This window comes from Brassica napus, unplaced genomic scaffold (assembly GCF_020379485.1).
Source record: "Brassica napus cultivar Da-Ae unplaced genomic scaffold, Da-Ae ScsIHWf_1139;HRSCAF=1618, whole genome shotgun sequence".
Lineage (NCBI taxonomy): Eukaryota > Viridiplantae > Streptophyta > Magnoliopsida > Brassicales > Brassicaceae > Brassica > Brassica napus.
The window spans coordinates 31,190-55,123 of NW_026014564.1; the positions used below are offsets into that span (position 1 = coordinate 31,190).

The window sequence follows — 23,934 nt, forward strand, 5'->3', positions numbered from 1 at the left end:
ATAAGATATGTGAAACTTCCAGGACTTACGTATGCTCTAACCCATCGTCTGAAAATGTAGTAGTTGAACATAAGCTGCATCCCACAATACGCAGCTGATTAGGTTCTTGGCTATCAAACTAAACACGAACTAACTTTTCTGCTACTCAGCATGAAGTTCCTGGACTACATGTGTCTTTACGAAAAAAATGATGTGATCGGAATAGAAGTAATGGAGGAGACCTGGTGATGTTCGCCTAAGTCCACCAGCCACCAGGAAGATATACGTTTGTCTTCCATCCAAGGCCCTGCTAAGGAGGTACCCTGAAGCCAAAAAAAATAAGTTGATATGATTAAAATTGGATATACTCGTAGAAGCAAGGATATTTTATAGTTCAAGCCAAGTTCCAATCATATAAAAAGAACAACCTTTGGTGGACCATACCACGTAGGTTTTTGAAGCTAAAGCCTTCGGATAAGTGAATCTTGAAGTGGGACACTGAGACTGCTGGATGTAATGAGGATATTCTGTTAACATCAAGAAATTCAAAGCATAAGGAACTCTTGCTCCAGTTAAACTCCTCATGGTTCTTGCAAGACGACTTCAATAATCTCCTTCACCAAGCTACCTGCTCACACAACAACAAAACACATGACTTTCTCTAAAACTCATTCGCCCTCTTTTTCCATTAGTAGTTGCCAAGAATCTATTTGCATACCTTTCTCAGTACCAACAACAAAGATTCCAACTTCGTGGGGCTTAGCCTTTTCAAGAGCTTTAGCTATGCAAGTTCCATCAAGAGTCTAGTAGTATGTTCCTTTAATAATATGCGGACAAAAAAACAAATAAACATCACACAAAGAGTGGTATGTAATGAATCTAATGACACAAAGCAAAGAGAGCGATAGTTACCTGTGGACCGGGGATGATGCCTCGTCCAGCATCAAAGCAAGCACAAGAGATCCTTCCATGCTCTTTGAGTTGATAGCGAGACTATCGTTCCGAGCTTCCCAAAATCTCAGCAACCAAACTTCGGCGGTGTTTCAAGCCGGCGAGCAGAGTCGATGAGGCAGCCATTCCTGGTCAGAGGTTTCTAGGGATTTTAGGCATCGAACATGGAAATCAAGGTCTGAAAACAAAGAGGTATTTTGTTTGATTAACATGGGTGGAGTGGATTAATTGAGGAAAACTCAGAGTAAAGAAAGGATTAATGGATTGGGAGGCGTTACAGAGCTCGGCGACGGTTTGGTTTCGTGAGTTACATCGGAGAGGTCGCTTCTGGAAGAAAGAAACGACGAACCCTAAACACCTTTGGGTCTAACGGGCCAAATGCACAGGCCAAAACAAACGAATTAACTTAAAGCCCAGTTCTCATTAAAACACAAAAGAAACACGAACAGAAGGGAAAGACGCGGGTCACTAGCTGAGCGACACGTGTCGGCGAATGCCCCTCTCTCCATGCTGACGTGGCGCAAGGAGAAGGGAGAAAAGCCTCCTTTATTGGTATAGATAGATATAAGATTTTAGTTACCAATACATTATTTTTCGTAATTATGTATTCCCACAACTTTTAACAATAGAATTTTAATAAAAACAATTATGTGTTTTGAAGTTTACAATTTACAATTAATTTATGCATTGAAAATGTAAAAAATATCTTTTTAAACAATTTTGTTTTCTAAAATATGGATCTTTCAGAAATAGAGAGAATATTAGATTAACTCTAAGTAATCTGGACATGCTTCTTAATAAGGTTGAAACACACAAAACTCCTTTTTATTGATAGTTATTACGAGAATGCAATTTTCTCTTTCATTTTTTTATTAACAAGAAAAACTGAAAATCAAAGCATATATCATTAAATTATCTTTTTCTCTAAAAAACCGCATAAATGCAATTCTACGACGACCATCGATTTCTATGGCGAGGCCTAGCAAACTCTGTGTAGTCTCAATTTCGGTATATATCCATTCAGGTGATAGCATACTTGTTTTTTTCTGAGATCGACACTAAAGGGGCGACTGGTTTTCCCGCTACCACCCGCAAACGCAGCTTTTGCGGTTGGTAGCGGTTGTCGGCGGTTTGCAACAATCACTCAAATCGCTCTACATCGCTTCAAACCGTTCCGAATCTCATAAATTCAAAAGCTGGCTCCAGCTAGCGTTTGCGGTTGCGGGCGGTTGCGGGAGGGTAAAATTTTTTTCTTTTTTTAAAACAATATATATACAAAAGTAAAAATATTTAATAAAAAATTTAAAATTGAAATTATGAAAATATTAAAATATATCTATTATATTTTAATTAATATTATAAATTTTATAATAAAAACAATTTCAATAAATTTTCAAAAATTAAAATTATAACTTTCTAAATATAAATTTTATATTTATTATAATTTTATGATTTTTGATATTTTTATAATTATATTAAATGTAAATATTGTTAATTTATTATTTTGAATGTTACCGCATTAGGTAGTTAATCAGTCATAAGTCACCCGCAAACGCACCAATTTTTAACCGCAGTACCAATCATACAAATCTCTTAAAACCGCTAGAAACCGCAACCGTCCGCATCCACAAACTCCCGCAACCGCAACTGCAACCGATGCGTTTAAACCAGTCAGGCCCTAAACCTCGTGGTGCAACGCATCTTACAAATACTGCAGTTTTTTTCTTATTTAAATTACTGGTTCGTTGTATTGTCTTATGCTATTTGGTATCATATTGGATATTGCACCACCTTAGGCTGAATTTCATAATTTAGATTGTCTGTGCTATTAAGTGAGCTTTTTTCTTCTGAAAATTTTACACTTACACGTACTTTTTCTCAAGTCCATATCACTCACACGTACTTTCTCCATTCAGTATACTTTTTTCTGTGGCAATGTCTAATTTACCCTCAAAACTAAAATTAGTTTAGTTTACTATTTTCTCTCTATCATGATCCACTCTATCTTTCTATATCTTGACCCCACTCTTTTTTTTTCTTTTAATATTAGACGCCGATAAGTTGGTCTTTCTCACCGTCGCAGATCAATAATTTTAGATCTAAACATCATTTACCCTTTCAATCTACTAATCATATGTTATAAATTCACCTAAATGCCCTTCTTTCTATTGTAGATCTAGAATATCAAAACCCGTAATCTATCTCCTACGACTTGACGGAGGAACAATCCACCATAATTACCACCTTCAAGCATAGGCTTGAACTGAGAAACAGTTAAGGACATATGTTATGTGGTCAGGGATCTCTTCTGAAGGACAAAAGCAAGGGTCATAAATCGTGTGGTCAGCGAACATAGGTTATGAGGATAGTGATTATTAGGCTTGACCACGTTTTGTTATCCATGATTGATATATATTTGTACCAAATAAAATGATTCTATTTAATATATATTTGATATATACATATGGATATCAAAACAAAAGAAAAAAATATGTTTATTTTATAGATACATTTATATATATTTATTTATATATTAAATATGAAATATTGATGTACAAGATATGGGGGTGTAAAAATTTTAACTAATACATTTTTTTATAACACATGGAAAACTAAAACTAACTAATGATACATAAAGTAACTAGCTTGTTACTTTATACCTATCGAATAAAACATAATCACGTTACTGAGAGGACAATTTGGACATGTAAAATTCATAAAGCAAGGAAAAAGTATACCTCAGACGAGAAGTATGTCAAGTCGTTACAACTCAAGAAAAAGTAACTCCAGCTGTAAACTACTCTTTTCTTCTTCTTCTAGATCATACAATGATTCACAATTGTTGATCTATCAAATTTTACTTTGATATTTGATTGAGGTTAATAGGTTTCACCTCAATAATCTGAAACAATGCTTCGATTGAAACACATAATTAGTAGTTCCACTTGTAGAAGTTCGTGAATAAGAAGAACTTCTCCAGTAATGAGCTTCACGAATTACATAATGTATTAGATTCAAGACGAGATTACAAGTATTAATTTTCTGAATGAATCTGTAAAAACAACTAGAATTTGTTTTTATACTTTGTTTCTAACGACTTCAACGAACTTATCTTCCTTCCAATTGGTTGACGACACGTGTCCTCCTCTGTTTATGCTGAATCGTTGGGTCTATCAAACTCCTTCTGCCAGTTTTGAGCTGACATGTGCCTCAACATCTTCTTCTTTATATATGTATCAAATCTTCCTCAGTTGAAACAATTTGACCACAAGGTTCAAATGTTGAATACTTCTTTTGGATATCAAATAAGAATTTCGAAGTTTCTTCTTCTTCTGCTTGGTACCTCCATTTAACCAATACCATTGTCGCAGCTCGTGCTTGGCGTTTCACCATCTTCCTCTCCAGATAATATTCCGGTTCTTTAACGAAAACATCATGAACCATAGCAGGAAGATGGTGAGTTGTTTGAAAACTTCCACCGCTTTCTTTAGTTGTGCATCATAAAACACCGGATGAACTCGAGATGAAGACGAAAGTTTAACTTATAAGCCACTGCACCCACTCTATCCAACACTTCATATGGTCCATAGAACTTCAGAGCCAGTTTCTAAGATGATCTAATAACCACTGATTATTGATGATAAAGTTGAAGCTTCAAAAAGACCTTATCTCCAATCTCAAAACTCCTCTCACTTCTATGTTTGTCTGCCTGCTGTTTCATCCTATGTTAAGCTCGCAAGAGATGAAATTTAAGTAATACAAATATCTTTTCTCTTTTTCGAAGACACCTAGCCACCACCTGAAATTTTGACTCCCATGGAACATATGGTAAATGACTGGTGGTGCTGTCCATAAAATGTCCATAAAAGATCTCCAATGGGGTAGTCTGAGTAGATGAGTGATAGCTCGTGTCATACCAATACTCAGCAAGAGGTAACAATCTACACCATAAATGAGGTCTATCACTTATCATACAACGAAAATAAGTCTCCAAGCATCTGTTTACAACTTCTGCTTGTCCATCGCTTTGTGGACGATAAGCGCTAGACAAGTTTAAAGAACACCCTTGAAGCTTAAAGAGTTTCTGCCAAAAATACTGACAAACATAGTGTCTTCATCACTGACAATGGACCGTGAAAAACCGTCAAGTTTGTAGAACGTATCAAGGAAAGCCTGAGCTATTGATGTTGATGTATAAGGATGATTGAGAGCGATGAAATGTGCACCTTTTACTGAACCTATCCACAATCACATAGATCACTGTTTTTCCCAGAGAAGATGGAAGATCACTAATAAAATCCATCGAGGTATCAGTCCACACAGCCTAATGTATCAGTCAAGGTTGTAGCAATCATGATGATACAGAGTTGCCACAAACAGAACAACTTCTATAAATGAACAATGAATCAAATATCTTTTCTTTGTCGGGTTGCAAACTACTCCTCCGTTTCTTAATACACGAAGATTTAGAAAAAAATATTTGTTCAACATTAGATGATGTTTTCAATTTTTGATGTAAAATTTATTAAATTCTTATGTTATACTTGGTGTTTTGTCTACAAGTGTGGATTTAATCGTCTTATAAATATTTATTAGTTTAAATTTTATTAATTCAAAAACAAGCATGATAACATATTATTTATATTTTCAAAAAAAAATAAACATCAAATTATAAATATATATACATATATATATATGACAAGCAATTTCATTAAAATATATATGTTTATTATTGTGTTGAAATTTTAAAAGAAAACATTCACATATTAGAAATATTTTAGAAAATATATTTATACAAAATGTTTTTAGTTGATTAATATTTAATTATAAATTGTTTATATGTTATTTTATAATTTTTATAATTTAAAAAAAATCAAATTTTAAGATAACAACACAATATATATGAATTATCCTATTTAAAATAATTCTAATATTATTAATGAAAATCCATTTTTAATTATATAATTAATTATATATAAAATTCATTAAGGGTAACATTGACTTTAACCACTTAATTCTTATAAATTGTTTATAATAATGTTTTTAGTTGATTAATATTTAATTAAAAATGTATATGTTATTTTCTAACTTTTATAATTGAAAAAATAAAATTTAAGATAAAAACACCATATATAAGAATTATCTTATTTTTAAAAAAAATTCTAATATTATTAATGAAAATTTGTTTTTATTATATAATTAATTATATATAAAATTCATTAAGGGCAACATTGACTTTAACCACTTAATTCTTTTAATTTGTTTATAATAATGTTTTTAGTTAATTAATATTTAATTAAAAATTTATATGTTATTTTCTAACTTTTATAATTGAAAAAATAAAATTTAAGATAAAATCACCATATATAAGAATTAACTTATTTTAAAAAAAATTCTAATATTATTCATGAAAATTCGCTTTTAATTATATAAATAATTATATATAAAATTTATTAAGGGTAACATTGACTTTAACCACTTAATTATTATAAAATGTTTTATATCTTATTTTTAACTTTTCATAGTTGAAAAATATGTTTTAAGATAACAACACAATATATAAAAATTATATTATTTAAAAATAATAATTTTGTTAATAAAAGTTTGTTTTTGATTGTATAATTAATTATATATAAAATTCATTAAGAGTATCATTGACTTTGACCACTCTAACTTTTAACGTGAGAGCTCGATTCCAAAAAAATCACTTCACAAATAATAATATAGATAAATAAATAATTATTTGTAGTCTGCAATCTATTTTATTATTGGTCCAATTGTGTTTAATTGAACAATTAATTATTTTTTTATAAAATATATGAAAATAAATGTTTTTGTAATCTATTATCTATGTACATAATCATAAAACGACATATAGTAAGGCAATCCTCGTGCTTGCCCTTTAGTTTGCACCGCGAGAGAGCTCTGTTTCTCATTGTTTTGTCCACAATTTTGATGAGTCATACTGGTGGTGGTGGTGGTGGTGTATCTCCATGGCTTGTATGATGCCTTTTGATGGACCTCAGAATCCACTAAGAAATTATGGTTAAGATTCGATACTACGAGTTGTACAAGAAACTAATATACTGATCTTTTAAGTATGATTTAAGATGTAAAAGTGATTTTTAATTCTTATTGAGTATGAATAGTGATACAATGAAGATAAAGGTTATCTTATAATTGTAGAAGGAAGAGGAAAACCTACGTTAGTTTGATTGGATCAGGTATTTTATAGTAACATAATGGAATTTAGCTCCTTTCTATTTTTGTCAAGAAAATTGAAAGTTCTTTTCGGTTTAGTTAGGGATTAACTAACAATTTATCTCTATATTTTACCAGTTTTTACTTTGTGGATATTATCGCCTCTTACAAGATACTTAAGATGTTTCAGTACTCTGAATCTCTGATGATAAAAAAAAAACAAAAAGAAAAAGATAGAGAGGATGATACGTTTAATATCCAACTCTATAAGTATTTGATTTAGAAAGATAGAGAGGTGAAGAAAAGAAACAATGCGAATCGAAAAGCTAAAGAAATAATATGATTTTGTTTTATCAGGTCGGTCACATCCATATTTGGTCAACTTTGAATATTTAGTGAACTATTTAGAATTTTGGGCTCAGTCTTTACTCTGGGCTTGAATAAATACGAGCATTATAAAGCCGAGGACGAGTATTATAAAGCCGACGACGAGCCTATCAAATATAATAAGACCATAATACAATATTTCCCGTTCAGCTCATGATCATGTCTCGCCGTCTCGGCTGTTTGTCTCGGTTGTTTGGTAGTGCCAACTGCCAAGTAACAGAACATTAATTGACTTCCAAGTTCGAACTACTTTTGTTGAATTCTTGTCTTTTTATAGTCAGCTAGAACTTTAGTAATAGATTTATTTATATGTTAATGTATAAGTTAGATTTGGTGCTTGACATTTGAGTTTACATTGTTGACTTAAAACCTGCTTTCGAGAAGATAAAAGACTTTTCTTTTATTTATATACCACTCAAGACAAATTTCAAACTATTTTAGAAAATGTATTATATTCATATTTTTTACAGAAATAAATAAACTGAAATTTATACACATATTTAAAATTCTCTTTAACAATTATGATGTTTAATTAAGATTGTGTTTACTGTTCTATTTGCACATACTAAAATTGTATCACAAACTTAAACGAATTTTTTATTGTACGTAATAAATTCTACACGAAAACCAATAATTAATTTTTTTGAACCATAGACAATAGTTGGTTGCTAGTTGCTACATTTCTTCGGCGCAGTTGATGAAATCCGAACATAGCACCTTTACTCTTAAGATAGAAGACTTTATCACTAAAGCTAGTAAAAAAAGCCTTAAAAAGATATTACTATTATCATTTAAAGATATATTAGTAATGAGAAACTCTAGACAAAAAAATTATAGTAACCTACACATAGTGTGCATTTTTAATATTGCTTCCAACTGGAGGTATTGAGCAAAATGAGTCTTCACGAATCCATTACTAACATACACAATCTTTCTCTTCATATTTGGCTCATAGAGTAAATTTGTTCTCTACTCACCACACCTATATAAATACAGTACGAAATCCATGGCTAATATACATGTTTTTGAAATAATTTTCGTACAACATATATATAATCATATATTGAACATGTACAGAATTTATCATAAGAAAATTACGTGAAAATATCAAAACTATAAAGGTCAATTATCTAACTACTTATATAGAAATTCTTGAAAAAGAAACTAAAACCATATACAATTTAGAATAATCAGTTTGTTTCAAATTACTAAGACTCAGCAAAATATTGGAATATTCAAGCTAAAAGTCCGGTTCAAGAAAATCAACTGACTAGTCCCGTGGAGACATGCAATAAATGTACTTTACCATTTTCTTCGTTCATTTCATTTAAATTATTCTCTCCATTCCATTAAGATAGACTTTTTAGAAAAAAATTTTTGTTTCACAAATATATGTATTTATTGTGTTTTCTATGAAAAAATTATAAACTTCAAAAAAATTAATTGAATTAATTGAATTACTATTGGTTAAAAGTTATTGAAAATTAAAAATTACAAAAAATAATACATTTATTATAGTAATTTAATATGTTTTCTTAATATGTGTGAAAATACTAAAAAGTTTATTTTTGTGGAAGGAATGGAGTATTGATTTAGACCTGAGTACATATATTAAAGAAAAATTTAGTTTTGTATATTTACTAGAAAAGAACATCATTGCCAATACATCAAACCACATTTCAACCAGTAAAAAAATAAATTGAAATATGAAGTCAATAAAGTTTGCATTAAAATTATAAACAATATATGTTTTAAAACGAAAATTTTACTCTACAACGACAACTAAACTGAAACGTGGAGAATATTTCATTAGACAAAGAAAATTTCAAGGACCAACGTCGAGTTGACCCAGTGATAAAGAAGTTGTGGTTGTAACTACCCTCATTTGGGTTCAATTCACAGTGGATATAACTATTTAGGTCAACATTAGTGATAAAAAGAAACGATGGATCTCTCAAGACCTGTTATAATGATAAAAAAATATTACCCAATGAGAAGGTAACATATTTAATAAAAATTTCTCAACAAAAGATGTGAGCACCTCTCAGAAGAACCGATCAACACCTTCTCTTTTTCTTTTACTTATTTCTTCTGTTTCAAAATAAATGATGTTTAAGGAAAGTTTGGATGTTTCAAAATAGATGATGTTTCCATATATTAATGTAACTTTTTAACTTTATCTAAAACTGTGTAACCAATAATGTTTTTGTAGACTATTTTTTAATTGGTTAAATAATTTTTAATTTATAATTTAATGATATTTTAAATAAAAAATAATTTTTTTAATAATTGTGCAATATCTTAAAATTTTATCTATTTTGGAACAGAGTGAGTACTTTTTTGTGTTTTGTTATTTTAATCATGAGAGATCTATGGAGACACTTGCCAATGCGGATGTCTTTACATTATTCGGATTTTCTGGCAAAAAGCATTATTCGGATTTTCTGGCAAAAAGGTGAAACAGTTTTTCATTTTAATATTTTACCAAAAAAAAAACAAAAAGATTCAAGGTCAAAAAGTAGTACAGAGTTTCTAAGATTTTCTCCTGGGTTTAAAACCACCGGCAATCGGAGTGTATGTCAATATCAAACAAAGATTCAGCTAATCTCTAGCGGTATCTTGAATATTGCGTGAAACACTGAAACTATAACCACCATCATTTGCTTTTCTTCCTATCACCATATGACACAAGTTTCAAATACTTTTTGATTATGATATCAAAATTTAATTTTATAATGTGAGAACACAATATCTTCACACGTGGCACCTAACTCAACCAATGACGGTGCCTTCACCAACCCCATTCTCTCTCTCTCTCTCTTTTTTTCTTTTGACAACCAAACCCTATCGACCTCTATCTATTGGTATAATTAATTCCTTCTCGTTTTTTTTCTCATGATTTTAATTTTAATTTTGGTTTTATGATTTACACTAATTTTAGAATGATTGTATAGAGCAACTTGTAGTTTTACCATTCATCGTCTTTAATGGGTTTTCTTGTTTTTAAAATGAACTTTGATATTTGGTGAAGTTTCATGATAAACGAAATAGCATGTTCTAACAAAAAATGTATTTAAAAAAGGTTAACATGCATTTTTTTTGTTAAAAAAAAAAGGTTAACATGCTATGAGCTAATGAACTCAATTATTTGGTCTTGTTTGTGTTTGTTCTTAAGCTTTGCAAGTACTACTTTACGGCAATGGAAGACCGCCCCATTTAGGGTTGTTGAAGAGTTTTGTTTTTCTTCAAATGAAATCATTATCTTTATTCTAGAAAACTAAAAATTATAATATTGTTGTTCGTACAATTGAAAAAGCCCAAAGGATAGAATTTATATGTTGATTTTTTGGATTTTTATATGTTGCAGATTGCAGTATTGAGACGGAACTATATTATGCTTTGATGTCATATTCCAAATCAGTTTCAATAAAAAAAAAGTGTTAAAAAAAGACCTCAGCTCATGCAAATTTTATAATTATAATATATATATATATATATATATCGTTGAAATTTAGTTTCTATATACGTTTAACCTTATATTGTAAGAAATGTTGTTCAAAAAAAAAAAACTTATATTGTAAGAAAATAGTGTACGTCCTATATTTAATGATGCCCAATTTAAAAAAAAAAGTTATGGTAAACGCTAGAAATTGTACGCAAAAAAAAAAAGGCTATAAATTATATTATATCAGACGATCATGCCCCATCTTAATGAATATCAATATGAATAAGTAAAGTAAAATATTGTTTTCCTGTTTCACGTGACGATGTTGAGAATATGTGAACTTTCGGTTATTAATTTCTTACCCTGGGTAATATAAAACCAGTAGGTAAAAGATTAAATCTGAAGAAATCATGTCAGAAAAAGATGAAACTGAACAAAATTGGTTGACAATTGTAAAGAGTGCGCCGTGTGGGACATTACATCCACCCTTCAACGGCTTTTAGACAAAAAAAAGTTTGTTTACTTCAGAGATAATTTAGATATATACAAAACTTTTACACCATTGGATCTATGATTTTAATCTACGTTATACAAATTATCATATGTTTAGGAGTTTACGTGTGTACAATAAATGAAGATGATCAGGTGATTTCTTCGTGACCGTTGAAATTAACTTTAAAATTATGATATAGTGGGTTGAATACATATATACAACATCAAATTTCAAATAAATGATATAATGCTTGTAAATGAATGCATGCATAAGAATCCCAAATTAATTGATTGTTTTCTATGGAGAAAAAAATAGGAAAATTTACTAAAATTAACCCACAACTTGATTTTAACTCTAAACTTATACCCAAACTTGAATCAAATGCAAAACTAACCTACAAGCCTTGTGAAATTACAGTCCAGCTCCTTCTGACCAAACAAAAAAACAGAAGCCATTTTTACGAATATAGCCCTAGTAAATCGTCTAAGTCGTTTAAGATGTTGGAAGTCATCTGGACGACTTCAAAGTAAGTCTTCTGGTGTAGCTTATCTTAAAAATAATTTATAAATTTTTAAAAAAATATTTTGATAAGCAAAAAATTAAAATAATGTATTTATAAACAGTTTTAAGTGATATAAATTAAAATATAACAAAATTGAATTGTTTTCAACATAGATGAGTGTAGGTAGTGAATCATGGTACTCTTTGGTCTAGGGTTTGGCAACATATATTGTAGTGTTGTATGTATTCTTAGGGTTAGATTTTGGAAAGTTTGAATATTTTTTTTGAAAAATTAATTTTTTTACATATACGTGTTTATTTTTGTGTATAGTAAACACTTTTGAAGTTTAATTTGATTTTATGAAGTGTTAAGTCAGTTAATTAAGTTTAGGGGTTATGTTTAGGATCTAGACGACTTACATTTCAGTCGTCTGGTGAAGAAATTAAAACAGACGACTTACATGTAAGTCGTCCAAATATTCCCGCCTAATTTTTTTTTTAAAAAAAAATTCCCGCTTAAATAATTTAAACAAGACGACTTACTTGTAAGTCGTCTGAGAAGTCTTCTATTTAGTTTTCCACTAAAAATATTTTAATTTCTCGCTAAAAATATTAAAGCCTTCTGGACAACTTACAAGTAATTCGTCTAGGAAGTCGTCTAAATAACCTAATTGGATTTTTTGTCTCCCTATATAAATTTTTTTACACATTCTCTCTCCTCCTCTCAAATGGCTGCAACAAAAATGTAATGTTCATCATTCTAAAACTCTTCAACCTCTCTCTAATCTCTTTGACTTGAAAACACCAAACTTTATATGATTTTTTCAGTTTTGTCTCATGTCTTTCTTACTAATCTATCTTCTTTTGCAGGTTTCTAATCAGATGGTACTCATCTTCCACTCATTTATAGGTAAATCTATTAATTTTAGATATGTATTTTTGTGTGTTCTATAAAGGTAGATTTATCTAATCTTCCACTCATTTTTCTGTTTTAAGCCATTTGAATGTTTTTGGATATGCAGATTTTCAGATCTGGATTTGATATGCAGGTTTTCAGATCTGGAAAACTTCTGGGACGACTTACATGTTAGTCGTCTAAAATATAATGCACTAGACGACTTCCAGAAAGTCTTCCAGACGACTTTCATTTCAGTCGTCTGGACTTCCATTTCAGTCGTCTGGACTTCCTGAAAGTCGTCTGGACTTCCTGGACGTTGTCTGGAAGTCGTCTGGACTTCCTAGAAGTCGTCTGGACTTCCTGGATGTCTTTTGAAAAAGTCTTTTTCCATATCAAGTGGAGTCCAAGCTTGTCTTTGTAGAGGAATGATCTATAATAGTTTTGTTTGTGGTCTGTTTTGTGAATTGCATGTTTACTCTTTTAGTTGTGAATTTTTTGTAAAATCAGTAATAATGTTTCCCAAGATGTAATACATGTGCTAACAATGTGTTTACACATTTACAAATCAATGAAATAATAGAGTTCAGTAGCCTTTTTCTTATATTTGGATCTCTCATATGCAATAATAAACTCCAGTGGCCTTTTTCTCATCTTAATAAACAAGAATGTTGGTAGCTTCATATTGATACAACATTTTAAGAAGTATTTTAATCCTTCTTACAACTCATAACAATAATCATCATTAGTGTCTATAACAATAATACTTAAGAGATGGAAACAAACAATAGTAACTAGTCAAATCATATCATATTTTTTATAAGTTTGTGTTGAAAAACTTAGTCAAATTTAGTAAAACTAAGGAAGATAACATATTTTTAAGATATGAGTTTTACATATCTTGAAGTTACTTATCACTCTTAAAAATACATGTTATTCAAAAACTAGCGTAGAAGACTTAAAAACTAGCGGAGAAGACTTCCACGAAAGTCTTCTCGGATCAGTTAGAAATTTTAATTAACGTAAATATTGGTAACCTCATAAATATCACCAATTAAGTTATAAATTTCATTCAGTAGCCCAAATATTCATTAATAAACATGAATTAACAAGAAAATGTTAAAAAGTTCTTATAATTTTAGAGAAAATGCAAGTTTATTAAACATTGACGCAGACGACATCCACGAAGGTCATCTAGTAGACTTCTAGAGAAATCGTCCATTTAGGTCGACGCGGACGACTTCAATCTAAGTCTTCCAGATGACTAAAATATAAGTCGTCTGGTCAACGCAGAGGTTATTTTTGCAATTGACTTTGAAATTTGTTATCTGGGACGATTGAAAAATAAGTCGTCTACTTTTGTTTGGTTAAAAAACTCCAAAAAGCTAGACGACTTATATTTCAGTCTTCATAGGTTAATTTTGCATTTGACTGTATTATTTCAGAAGTTTGACTTTCCTGGACGACTTACATTTCAGTCGTCTGGTGAAAAATTCAAATATCCATAATTTATTAAAACTCGACGACTTACATTTAAGTCGTCATAGGTTAGTTTACAATTAAAAAATAAAACTTTAATATTTAATTATATATAGACGACTTACAATTCAGTCGTCTGTCCGATGACTTACATGTAAGTCGTCCATGATTTACGAGGTTTGACCAGAATCTCAGATTAAAATCCTGGACGACTTACATGTAAGTCGTCGTGCGGACGACTGAATTGTAAGTTGTCTGGGTATAATTAAATATTGAAGTTTTTTTTTCAATTGCAAAACTAACCTATGACGACTTAACTGTAAGTCGTCTAGTTTTAATAAAATATTGATATTTCAATTTTTACCAGACGACTGAAATGTAAGTTGTCGAGGAAAGTCAAACTTCTGAAATAATCCAGTTAAATGCAAAACTAACCTATGACGACTGAAATGTAAGTCGTCTAGGTTCTTTGGAGATTTTTTTGTAACCAAACAAAATCAGACGACTTAACTTTCAGTCGTCTCAGAAAACAGATTTCAAAGTCAATTGCAAAAATAACCTCTGCGTTGACCAGACGACTTCCAGGTAAGTCATCTACAACCAGACGACTTACCTGTAAGCCGTCTGGACGAACAGATCTGGAAAAAAAAACTCGATTTCATACCTTAAATTGGTGAAATAACTTCCTTAGCACACATAAGGCTTCTCCAAGAACACATAATCTCAAACGAAAGTGACCCACCCAGAATCGTTAACTTCTTTGACTCTATAAACCATAAAAAATGTAGAATCAAAATCTTGGTTTTTTTTAGCTGAATGTGGAGAGAAAGTGATAGAGATGTTGTGTTTAGTTCATAAGAATGGAGAAAGAAGAAGAGTAAATTGATTTTGGGAGCATTAAGAGTTTCAAATTGGTTGTTCATGGTGGTTAGGATATTGATGACAATGGCAATCTTGTAATTACTTGAAAATGATGAGGATGAGAGAGTAAAAATGTCATTTTCGAAAAAAAAAATAAAAAAAATTGATGGCATTTTCGTGAATTATATGAACTTGTGAGGTGAAAAGGGTAAAACTAATTTCTAAAAAAAAGGAAGTTAGTTTTGTGTTTGACTTTGAGTTGTATGTCAATTTTGCAAAAAGCCCAGAAAAATATATCAATATTTTTCCGCTAAAGATTATAAAGCTTAAAAATTTATATTTTCAAATGAATTGCTTTAAGACACTACAAAACTGCTGTCTTACAAAAACCACTACATATAACTAGGATACATACAATGTCAAATACATTTTGAACATAAACAAATTTCAGTGCTTTTATGTAACCACAATGAATGTTTATAATCCAATGATAAGCTTTTTCACATCACATTATATCTCAAGTATCATATATAAATACGTATATATAAGTTATATTTTTAATTTTATAACCGAAATCCACACTATATGTTACTAACTGTGTATAACATAACATTAATTCATTCATAAGATGCAAACTGTATGTTTCTTTAACATAACATTAATTCGTTAAAAACATATCTCTCCTAAACAAATCGTATGTTTCGTTTACATATCATTCATTAAAAAAATATTCAGCTGAAAAGTATTAATTTATTTTATAGGCGTCATATACCCTCAATAACTTTACTTACAATGCATACAATAATCCATTAGATGTACATACATATATCTATATATACACATATATATGTTTCGACCCATATATATATACAGAAGCGAGCGAGAGACTTCTACCAAACACAAAAATCAAGAAAAACGAAATGGGAGGGATCAAAAGCGGCGAGAAAACGCGCGTTTTGGTGGTGGGAGCGACGGGTTACTTAGGGAAGAGAATCGTGAGGGCGTGTTTGGCTGAAGGTCACGAAACTTATGTTTTGCAGCGGCCAGAGATTGGTCTAGACATCGAGAAAGTCCAACTCCTTTTCTCATTCAAGAAACTAGGTGCTCGTCTCGTCGAGGCTTCTTTCTCCGACCACCAAAGCCTCGTATCAGCCGTGAAACTCGTAGACGTCGTTGTCTCCGCCATGTCGGGCGTTCACTTCCGTAGCCATAACATCCTTGTCCAGCTTAAGCTCGTTGAAGCCATCATAGAGGCTGGTAATGTCAAGGTGAGATTAAGATTGGTGGGCTGAGAAAAATTAAAAAACTGCTGATAAGTTTGTTGTTTTTAACTTTTTGCGTTTCTAATAACATGCTTAAATAGAAAACTTAACCTAATATTTCAAACAAATCAAAAGTGTGTTAATTTGATAAAACATTTCATTGTAGTACTTTGGATGGGTGTCTATTATATTTTATTTTTAAATAATAAGATTGATAAAAATAATTGTTTCAGCGGTTTTTACCATCTGAGTTTGGTATGGATCCACCACGTATGGGACATGCTTTACCACCAGGACGAGAAACGTTCGACCAAAAAATGGAAGTGCGTCATGCTATTGAAGCTGCCGGAATACCTTACACTTACGTTGTTGGCGCTTGCTTCGCCGCATATTTTGCCGGAAACTTATCTCAGATGGAAACTTTACTCCCTCCAAAGAAAAAAGCTAATATATATGGAGACGGAAACGTAAAAGGTAAAAATCATTACTACCTCCAAAGAAAAACTTTACTCTTCTAAGTGTGGTCATTAATTAGTTCTTAGATTTGAATGATTAACCTCATAAGTTTCTAAAGCAATCAATCTTTAATGGTGTTATCTTCGTAGTGGTGTTCGCTGATGAAGACGATATCGCAAAATACACCGCAAAAACACTAGACGATCCACGAACAGTGAACAAAACCGTGTATATCAGACCTCAGGACAACGTTCTCACTCAAAATGAATTGGTTAAAATTTGGGAAAAGCTAACCGGAAACGAATTGGAGAAAACCAATATTGCTGCAAAAGACTTCCTTGCCAACATTGAACGTAAGTCCACTAATAATGTAACATAGTATATAAACTATATATCATTTTCAGCTACACGTGCTTAATAGACTAGGCTTTATGTCCGTTTAAAACATAAAGCCCATTAAATGTTAACTAATTTGTTATATTAATGTAGACATGGAGATTCCACATCAAGCAGGGATAGGACATTTTTATCATATCTTCTATGAAGGATGTCTCACTGATCACAAAGTCGGAGAAGATGAAGAAGCGTCAAGTCTCTATCCGGATGTCAAGTACAAGCGTATGGATGATTATTTAAGAATGTTCCTCTGATTACAATTTGGTCAAAATCATATCTATGATAAATATGCATATCATAAGTTTGAAGTTCTTATATTCATGTATTTTCGTGTTACTCAAAGTGCAATGTACTCATTATGCAACAAATATATATGATCTCTTCTTTTCTTAACAACCATACCAGAACAACAACAAAAACTGATTACGTTCAAACGTTGAAAGGATGAAAACTGAATACAAATAAATGAGGAACATCTTTTTCTCCAAAAATGAGATGCATTAGAAAATGGGAAAATACAGATTTCAATACTATAAGGCAACCAATTAATAAAAGAATAAAAGAGAAAATTGGAAAAAAGAGACACTTTCAACTAAGATTTGTCCCAATAGAATTTGTAGAAGATTATTTAGGTAACTAAGATTTATATTCTCTTTAATACCATTACTAGATTTTGACCCGCGCTTTGAAAGCGCGGGATTATCTTTTATTGAAAATTCAACTAATCCGTCAGTTCACTAATATGTTAAGTCATAGGAGTTGGATTTTAGGTTCAGTTTCAGTTTTTTATTTGTGCCAATTCGATTGTGATTTTGTTTATACAGTCCAAAATATATAGGAACCGTTTGGTTATTTATGAACATGATTTTAGTTTATGTTGGATTATTTTGGTTTTTGGTTTGATTCGGATAATAACCTTAGGAACCTGATAAAATAGAGTTCAATTCAGTTTTTTCGTTTCCATATTTGGATAATTTTGAATAATTTGGATAAAAAAGTTACATTTTGGATTTTGCTAGATACAATATCAGATAACTCGGATAAATTTAAATATTTTAAACAATTTTTTTGGGTGATTCAGTTATTTCGGAAAATTAAGACAATTTTGAATATCTCGGATGAAAAGTAGTAGAGTAATCTATTTTTGGGTGTTTCGGTTATAAGTAGTATTTTTAAAATATTTTACAACTTTAAACTAAGAATAATTAATATTTTGAGGTTCATCCTTCATATTCAGATTAATTATTTTGGTTTTATAGCTACAACATTTTTATTAGAATTTTAACATTTGAGTTTAGATGTCTATAAGTTATTTTATTTTTTTAGTATACATATTTTTCAGTCAAATATTTGTTAATATTTCTGGTTATTTTGATATGGACGTTTGGTTTTCGGATATGTTCTAATTTGTAATTTTTTTAGTTTTTGATTTAGTTCTGATTTGATTGTGAGAGTTAGTTTTTGGTTCAAAAAAATATATAACTGTTTAGTTCTTTATAAACTCCATTTCGTTTTTTTAGTTTTCGGTTTTGTTTAGAAAAAATGTTAGAAATCAACTAAAAATTTTAAGTTCAGTACAATTTATGTTTAGTTTATAATATTGATAATTTTAAAATAAATATAGTAAATTCTATTACTTTGCGTTCTCATTTATTTTTTACTTTCGTATTAATTCTGTTAATTTGGTTCTTATATGCATAATTATATAAATATTTTAGAATAAATGATATAGTATATCAATACAATTTAAATAAAGATGAGATTAGCTCAGCCATTATTTTCATTATTGTATATAGGTTTTTTCTTTAATAACTATACTTACATTTGGACTTTGTTTAATTTTAATTGTAAAACACGAACTGGGCTTCAGACAATATTGTTGCTTTGTTGGTCCAGAAATAGTCAATGTAGAGTTTTTTTTTTGTCAAAATGTCTAAAGTTATTGGGTGTGATTGGTTGAAGCTGTAGCTTTCTATTTTTTGCTATAAGATTTAGGCTTTAAATTTTAAACTTTGACTTTAATTTATTTTGGTGTAGAAAATTTTTCAGAGCACTAATTAAAAGCTCTAGAAAATTTTGCTTTCTAAAACTAACATATTTCTTATTTTAATGTTTTGGCTTTGGAATCAATTTTAAAAATAAAAGCATGATTGCTTTTAAAAATGGCTATAGAAATTAAAAGTCTATTTACAGCTTCTAAATAAAACCATGATTGATTTAAAAGATGGTTTTAAAAGTTAAATAGGCTTTCCACAGCTTCTACAGACACTACCAATCACCTCCTATATTTTTTTAAAAATTTGTGGTCTGAATAATCATGGAGTTATCCAGAAGAAAAATATCAGAAAGTAGTGTCTGTAAAAAAGAACAACCGACAGATAGATCTCTCCATCCAAAGCGATGATTCTGAAAAAACTCAAGAAAGAAAAACAATAGGATTGAGAAGTTAAAGGATCAAATTTTTCCAGAAAGAGATCTTTCAAACATGCATTCTCTTCACAATCGGTAAGTTTTTGCTTTGATTAAAGATTTCTAGTGTCTCAATTTTTTTGTTTGTGCTCTTACTCTGTATGTATTTTGACATGCAAGAATATCCAAGTTGTTAACAAAATAGTACAAAAGTACATTTATATGAAATCACCGATTTGTCCAGATTCGTTCAAAGCAAGGTTTAACTACAGATGAAGTTCACCTTTTCACATAATCCGACAAAATAGAAGTAAGTTTTAGATATAGCTATGGTTTAAAATAATTTTCTGGTTTTTATCCTTCTTTTCATATGTTGTACTTTTTAGATAGGACAAACAAATGAGAAGACTTTTTTTTTTTTAATTAGCAACAACATTATCGTACTATAAAGACTCTAGAGAAGGTGAACTTTTTATTCTGTTTTGTTAGTCAAAAGACTCAAAACTAATAGAAATATTGTCAAAGTATAAGGTCTCTTGTTTTGTCCTTGAAAATACTGTTTGCTTGACTTAGTAGAAGTTTTGACCTGTAGACACCAAATAATTTTTGGATTTCTAAAAGAGCTATTTTGCTGTATTGTTCTATAGGAGTTTCATACTGCAAAGTCAGAGGATGACTGAAGTCTCACACTATAAAGATAAGTGTTCTCTTATAACATAGATTCTTTCTGTACTTTTGGAGCTTTTAGTATATTTTCTCTCTGATTTTCTTATATTATGCGTTTTCTAATGAATTTGTTTTAAATGTTCTTCATGGAAGTCCTGTAGTTGGATAAAATACAACAAAGTGGGAGCAAGTACGAAGTCTCAAACACTAAAGATAAGTTTTCTCTTTTGTCTATTGTCTTGAAGTTCTCGATCAGTCACATTATTAACGATTGCAGCATATATTAAATGTTACAATACTAATATGGTATTTTGTATTATAGTTCCCAGACGTTGTATGGTGGAATTCCATATTCTTTTCAATCATGAGCAACGGAAGAAGTGGTTAACAACATATACAGCACCAAAGCGTATTCAGCAGATCTTCTTAAACGCAGTAAGAGAATTGGTATTCTCAATGATATACCGTGAGGTCTAAAGACCTAATTATTATTTTGATTATCAATTCTTCTAAAGCTGTTTTCTTATTATTAATACTCTCTTTTGTTTTGGTTTTTGTTTTAGGTTTTCTAAAGGGGAGTCCACAAAGATCAATACAAATGAAAAAGATTGTAAACTTCAGGAATTACCAAGTTTTGTCATCTAAAGAGTGAAAAAATCGAAACTGACTGAAGGTAAGTGTTTTATATCAACATAAAGCTTAATATGTTATATATATAGTAGTGTCATTTATAAACTTATATAAACATAAAGTTTCTAATATGATTTATATTGTAAACTTCAGGAATTACCATGAAATAGGACCGAAGATGTGTATCCATACACTTAGAAGATTAGTGTTTTACTCAAGACAGTTTAATACAGAGATGGCATGAAAGATAATAAATCCAAATCATGAAGGATAAACGTAAAACATGCAAGTATTTCTCTTTTTGTCTGCAAATATGATTTCTAAAGTCTCACCTACCCGGTAATGGTTGGTTTCCAGGTATGTACCACTTTGGCTTGGATCAACAATGTCGTTTTCCATGGCCTAATATCATCAAGGTACAAAATCTTTTGCTTGGAAGACATTATATGAGAAACGTATAGAAAACAGCGTGTTTGCTTTGAGTTTAGGTTATTCGCATTCAATTTAGTTAGAAAATATAGGCCGTGAGTTTAGGAAAATCTCATATCTTGACTATCAAGTTTATTCAAGTTATGGAAAATTAGTTTTTCGGGTTTATTATAATGGATGTTTAAGTTACCAAAGTTCCCGCTTTCTTGTTTTGATTTTATGTGATTGATATGGTGAAGATATGGAACTATAACGATTGGCTGGGTATTTATGATTTAGTATATTCACTATTGTTATGTATATTAACTCCGGAAATCTGTTATGAAAAAAAGATTTGCAACTACAATAATCTGTTCAAGTATATTGCACAGTTGTTAATCCCGTTATATTCTCAACATTTGGGTATTTAGTATATCAAATATCTTTATATACCGGCTTTTAACCCCAATAGTTATCCATATGATTTACATTGCACAATTTTAATAAATTAATTAATAAATAAAAAAAAATCTGGTTTTGGGGTTTAGGGTTCGTTTGTAGCTTCATGCTATACATCTAAAATTGCAAGCTTCCAAATATATATAAACACGATTGTTAGATATTCATAAAATTGAATAGAGCACCATGTATGGTTGAAGTTTGCAATTGATCGTAAGTAAAATATTGATTGGAAGTTATGAATGGTTAAAACATTGACGAAAGTATAGTTTTAATGTTGAAGCTTGCAGTATCCAAAATTTGTGAGGAGACACCTAGCAAATTTAAATGTTTAAGCGTCAATGTTGATGGAAGGAACATGATGATCTTCTTTTTTTTTTGTGAACATGATGATCTAGATTTCAATATACAAAAAATTGTTACATATTCTGCTAATGATAATCAGTGTGTTTAAGCTATTCTTGTGATGGTTTAAGAAAAAAAAGGTACAACTTTGATATGTTTAGTTTTCAAACCGTCGCATAGTAGATGCGTAGCTATGGTTAATTAACTTAACTAAAAAGAGAAAAGTATTAAAAAAATAATGACCTGTTGAATTAAAATGATTATGTAAATAAAATCATAGGTTTTGTATTAGCCAGTGGCAGTTACATGTAAATATTGTTAAAACAGAAGGGCACCTCAAAAAAAGGCCTTCTGTTTTAATAGTATTGATATCCTTCAATTAACTTAATTAATCTTAATATTTTGTAATTGATTTAAGTTTTATTAAAAAGGGAAAAATAAAAACAGAAAAAAGAATATTAATAGAAATCCACGAAAGAGTTAAAACAATTCGTTTAACCCTAATTTCTTTTTCCCTTTAATCTTCTTCTCCAACGTACCTTCAACCCCTATCAATGGTGATTTAAGGTGAGCAGAGAATACTTGTTTCTTTATTGGAAATCATCAATTATTTCGTCTCTAATCTCGTTTTCGTCTTTCCTCCTTTTTATTTCGTCTCTAATGGTGATTTGTTCTCTACGATTTCGTCAGACAGTCTCTTCTTTCTCTTCGCTTCACACTCTGTATCATCAGTATATAGTGAATGTGTTTTTATGTTACAGTATGAGTTATTTTGGTTCTAATGAAATTGATGATTGTTGTTTAGGTCATGTCGGTGATGATATGTTACAGTCACGTCTTTACCCACCTCCTCTGTTGTGATTATTCGTTTTGGCCAAAGATTGAGCTTATATTTGGTATTAGCTCAGTGATTCTCGAGGGGCTATCTATTTTATTAGGAGTTACCTTCTAATCAAGGTCTTCCTTATCAATATTGATGACATGACATCTGGATTTCCATTTTATATTTTACATGAGTGACTTGCTTGAATATACTTTCGTGGATAAACTGAGATTCTTTAATTTTCATATTCTCAAGTGCTAAAACAGGTTGGTGTTGGTTTTCTACAGGTTCTTCTGTCTATATGTTCATTGCTGACAGATCCAAACCCTGATGATCCTTTGGTTCCAGAAATAGCTCACACCTACAAGACAGACCGGTGTCAAGTACGAGAGCACTGCCCGATCGTGGACCCAGAAGTATGCAATGGGACAATGATGATTGTCAATAATAATCTCACAAGTACATTGGGCATTGTCTAAGAATATGAGAAATAAGATCGAAAAAAACTGAATGTGGTGTTTGCTTGGTTGCTTTATTAGTTCTATCATCTTAATCAGTGTGTTGGTGTACATGAGCTTTATATTGAGACATTTTGAGAACTTGCAATGCTTTAAAGCCAATAATTGGCTATTATGATTATGATGAGTCAGTATTAACGACATTATGGTCCACCCCGTAATCTTCACACACCATGATCTTGAGCTGCTTCAACGTAGCAGTAGTTTCTAATGTTACCATTCGACAACGTCTTTTTTTTGTCAACCACGAAACTCCACTCATCACTGCAACTAGACATCCATTCACCAGATTTAACATAGATTAGAATCATGTTGTATTGATAGAGAAAAGAGATGACTATGTTGATCAAGAAGAGAGAAACACAAACAA

General features: G+C 30.5%; 1 protein-coding gene and 1 long non-coding RNA gene across 5 annotated transcripts; both read left to right on the plus strand.

Annotated features, from left to right (window-relative positions):
- The first annotated feature begins 16,060 nt into the window (after positions 1-16,060).
- On the plus strand, positions 16,061-17,699 carry LOC106451753 (pinoresinol reductase 1). The gene is made up of 4 exons (XM_013893731.3): positions 16,061-16,460; positions 16,688-16,928; positions 17,060-17,263; positions 17,400-17,699. The coding sequence occupies exons 1-4, from the start codon at positions 16,113-16,115 to the stop codon at positions 17,558-17,560; spliced, it is 954 nt and encodes a 317-aa protein (XP_013749185.1). The 5' UTR covers positions 16,061-16,112; the 3' UTR covers positions 17,561-17,699.
- Positions 17,700-19,639: 1,940 nt separating this feature from the next.
- LOC106451750 lies at positions 19,640-23,707 on the plus strand. 4 transcript variants are annotated; one of them, XR_007330838.1, is made up of 8 exons: positions 19,640-19,811; positions 19,960-20,025; positions 20,363-20,816; positions 20,945-21,054; positions 21,165-21,287; positions 21,369-21,427; positions 22,148-22,790; positions 23,334-23,707. It is a non-coding gene; the product is annotated as an uncharacterized LOC106451750 (long non-coding RNA). The 4 variants fall into 4 exon arrangements; XR_007330837.1 differs by having other exon boundaries at positions 22,169-22,790; XR_007330836.1 differs by having other exon boundaries at positions 19,641-19,811; positions 22,162-22,790.
- The last annotated feature ends 227 nt before the right edge of the window (positions 23,708-23,934 follow it).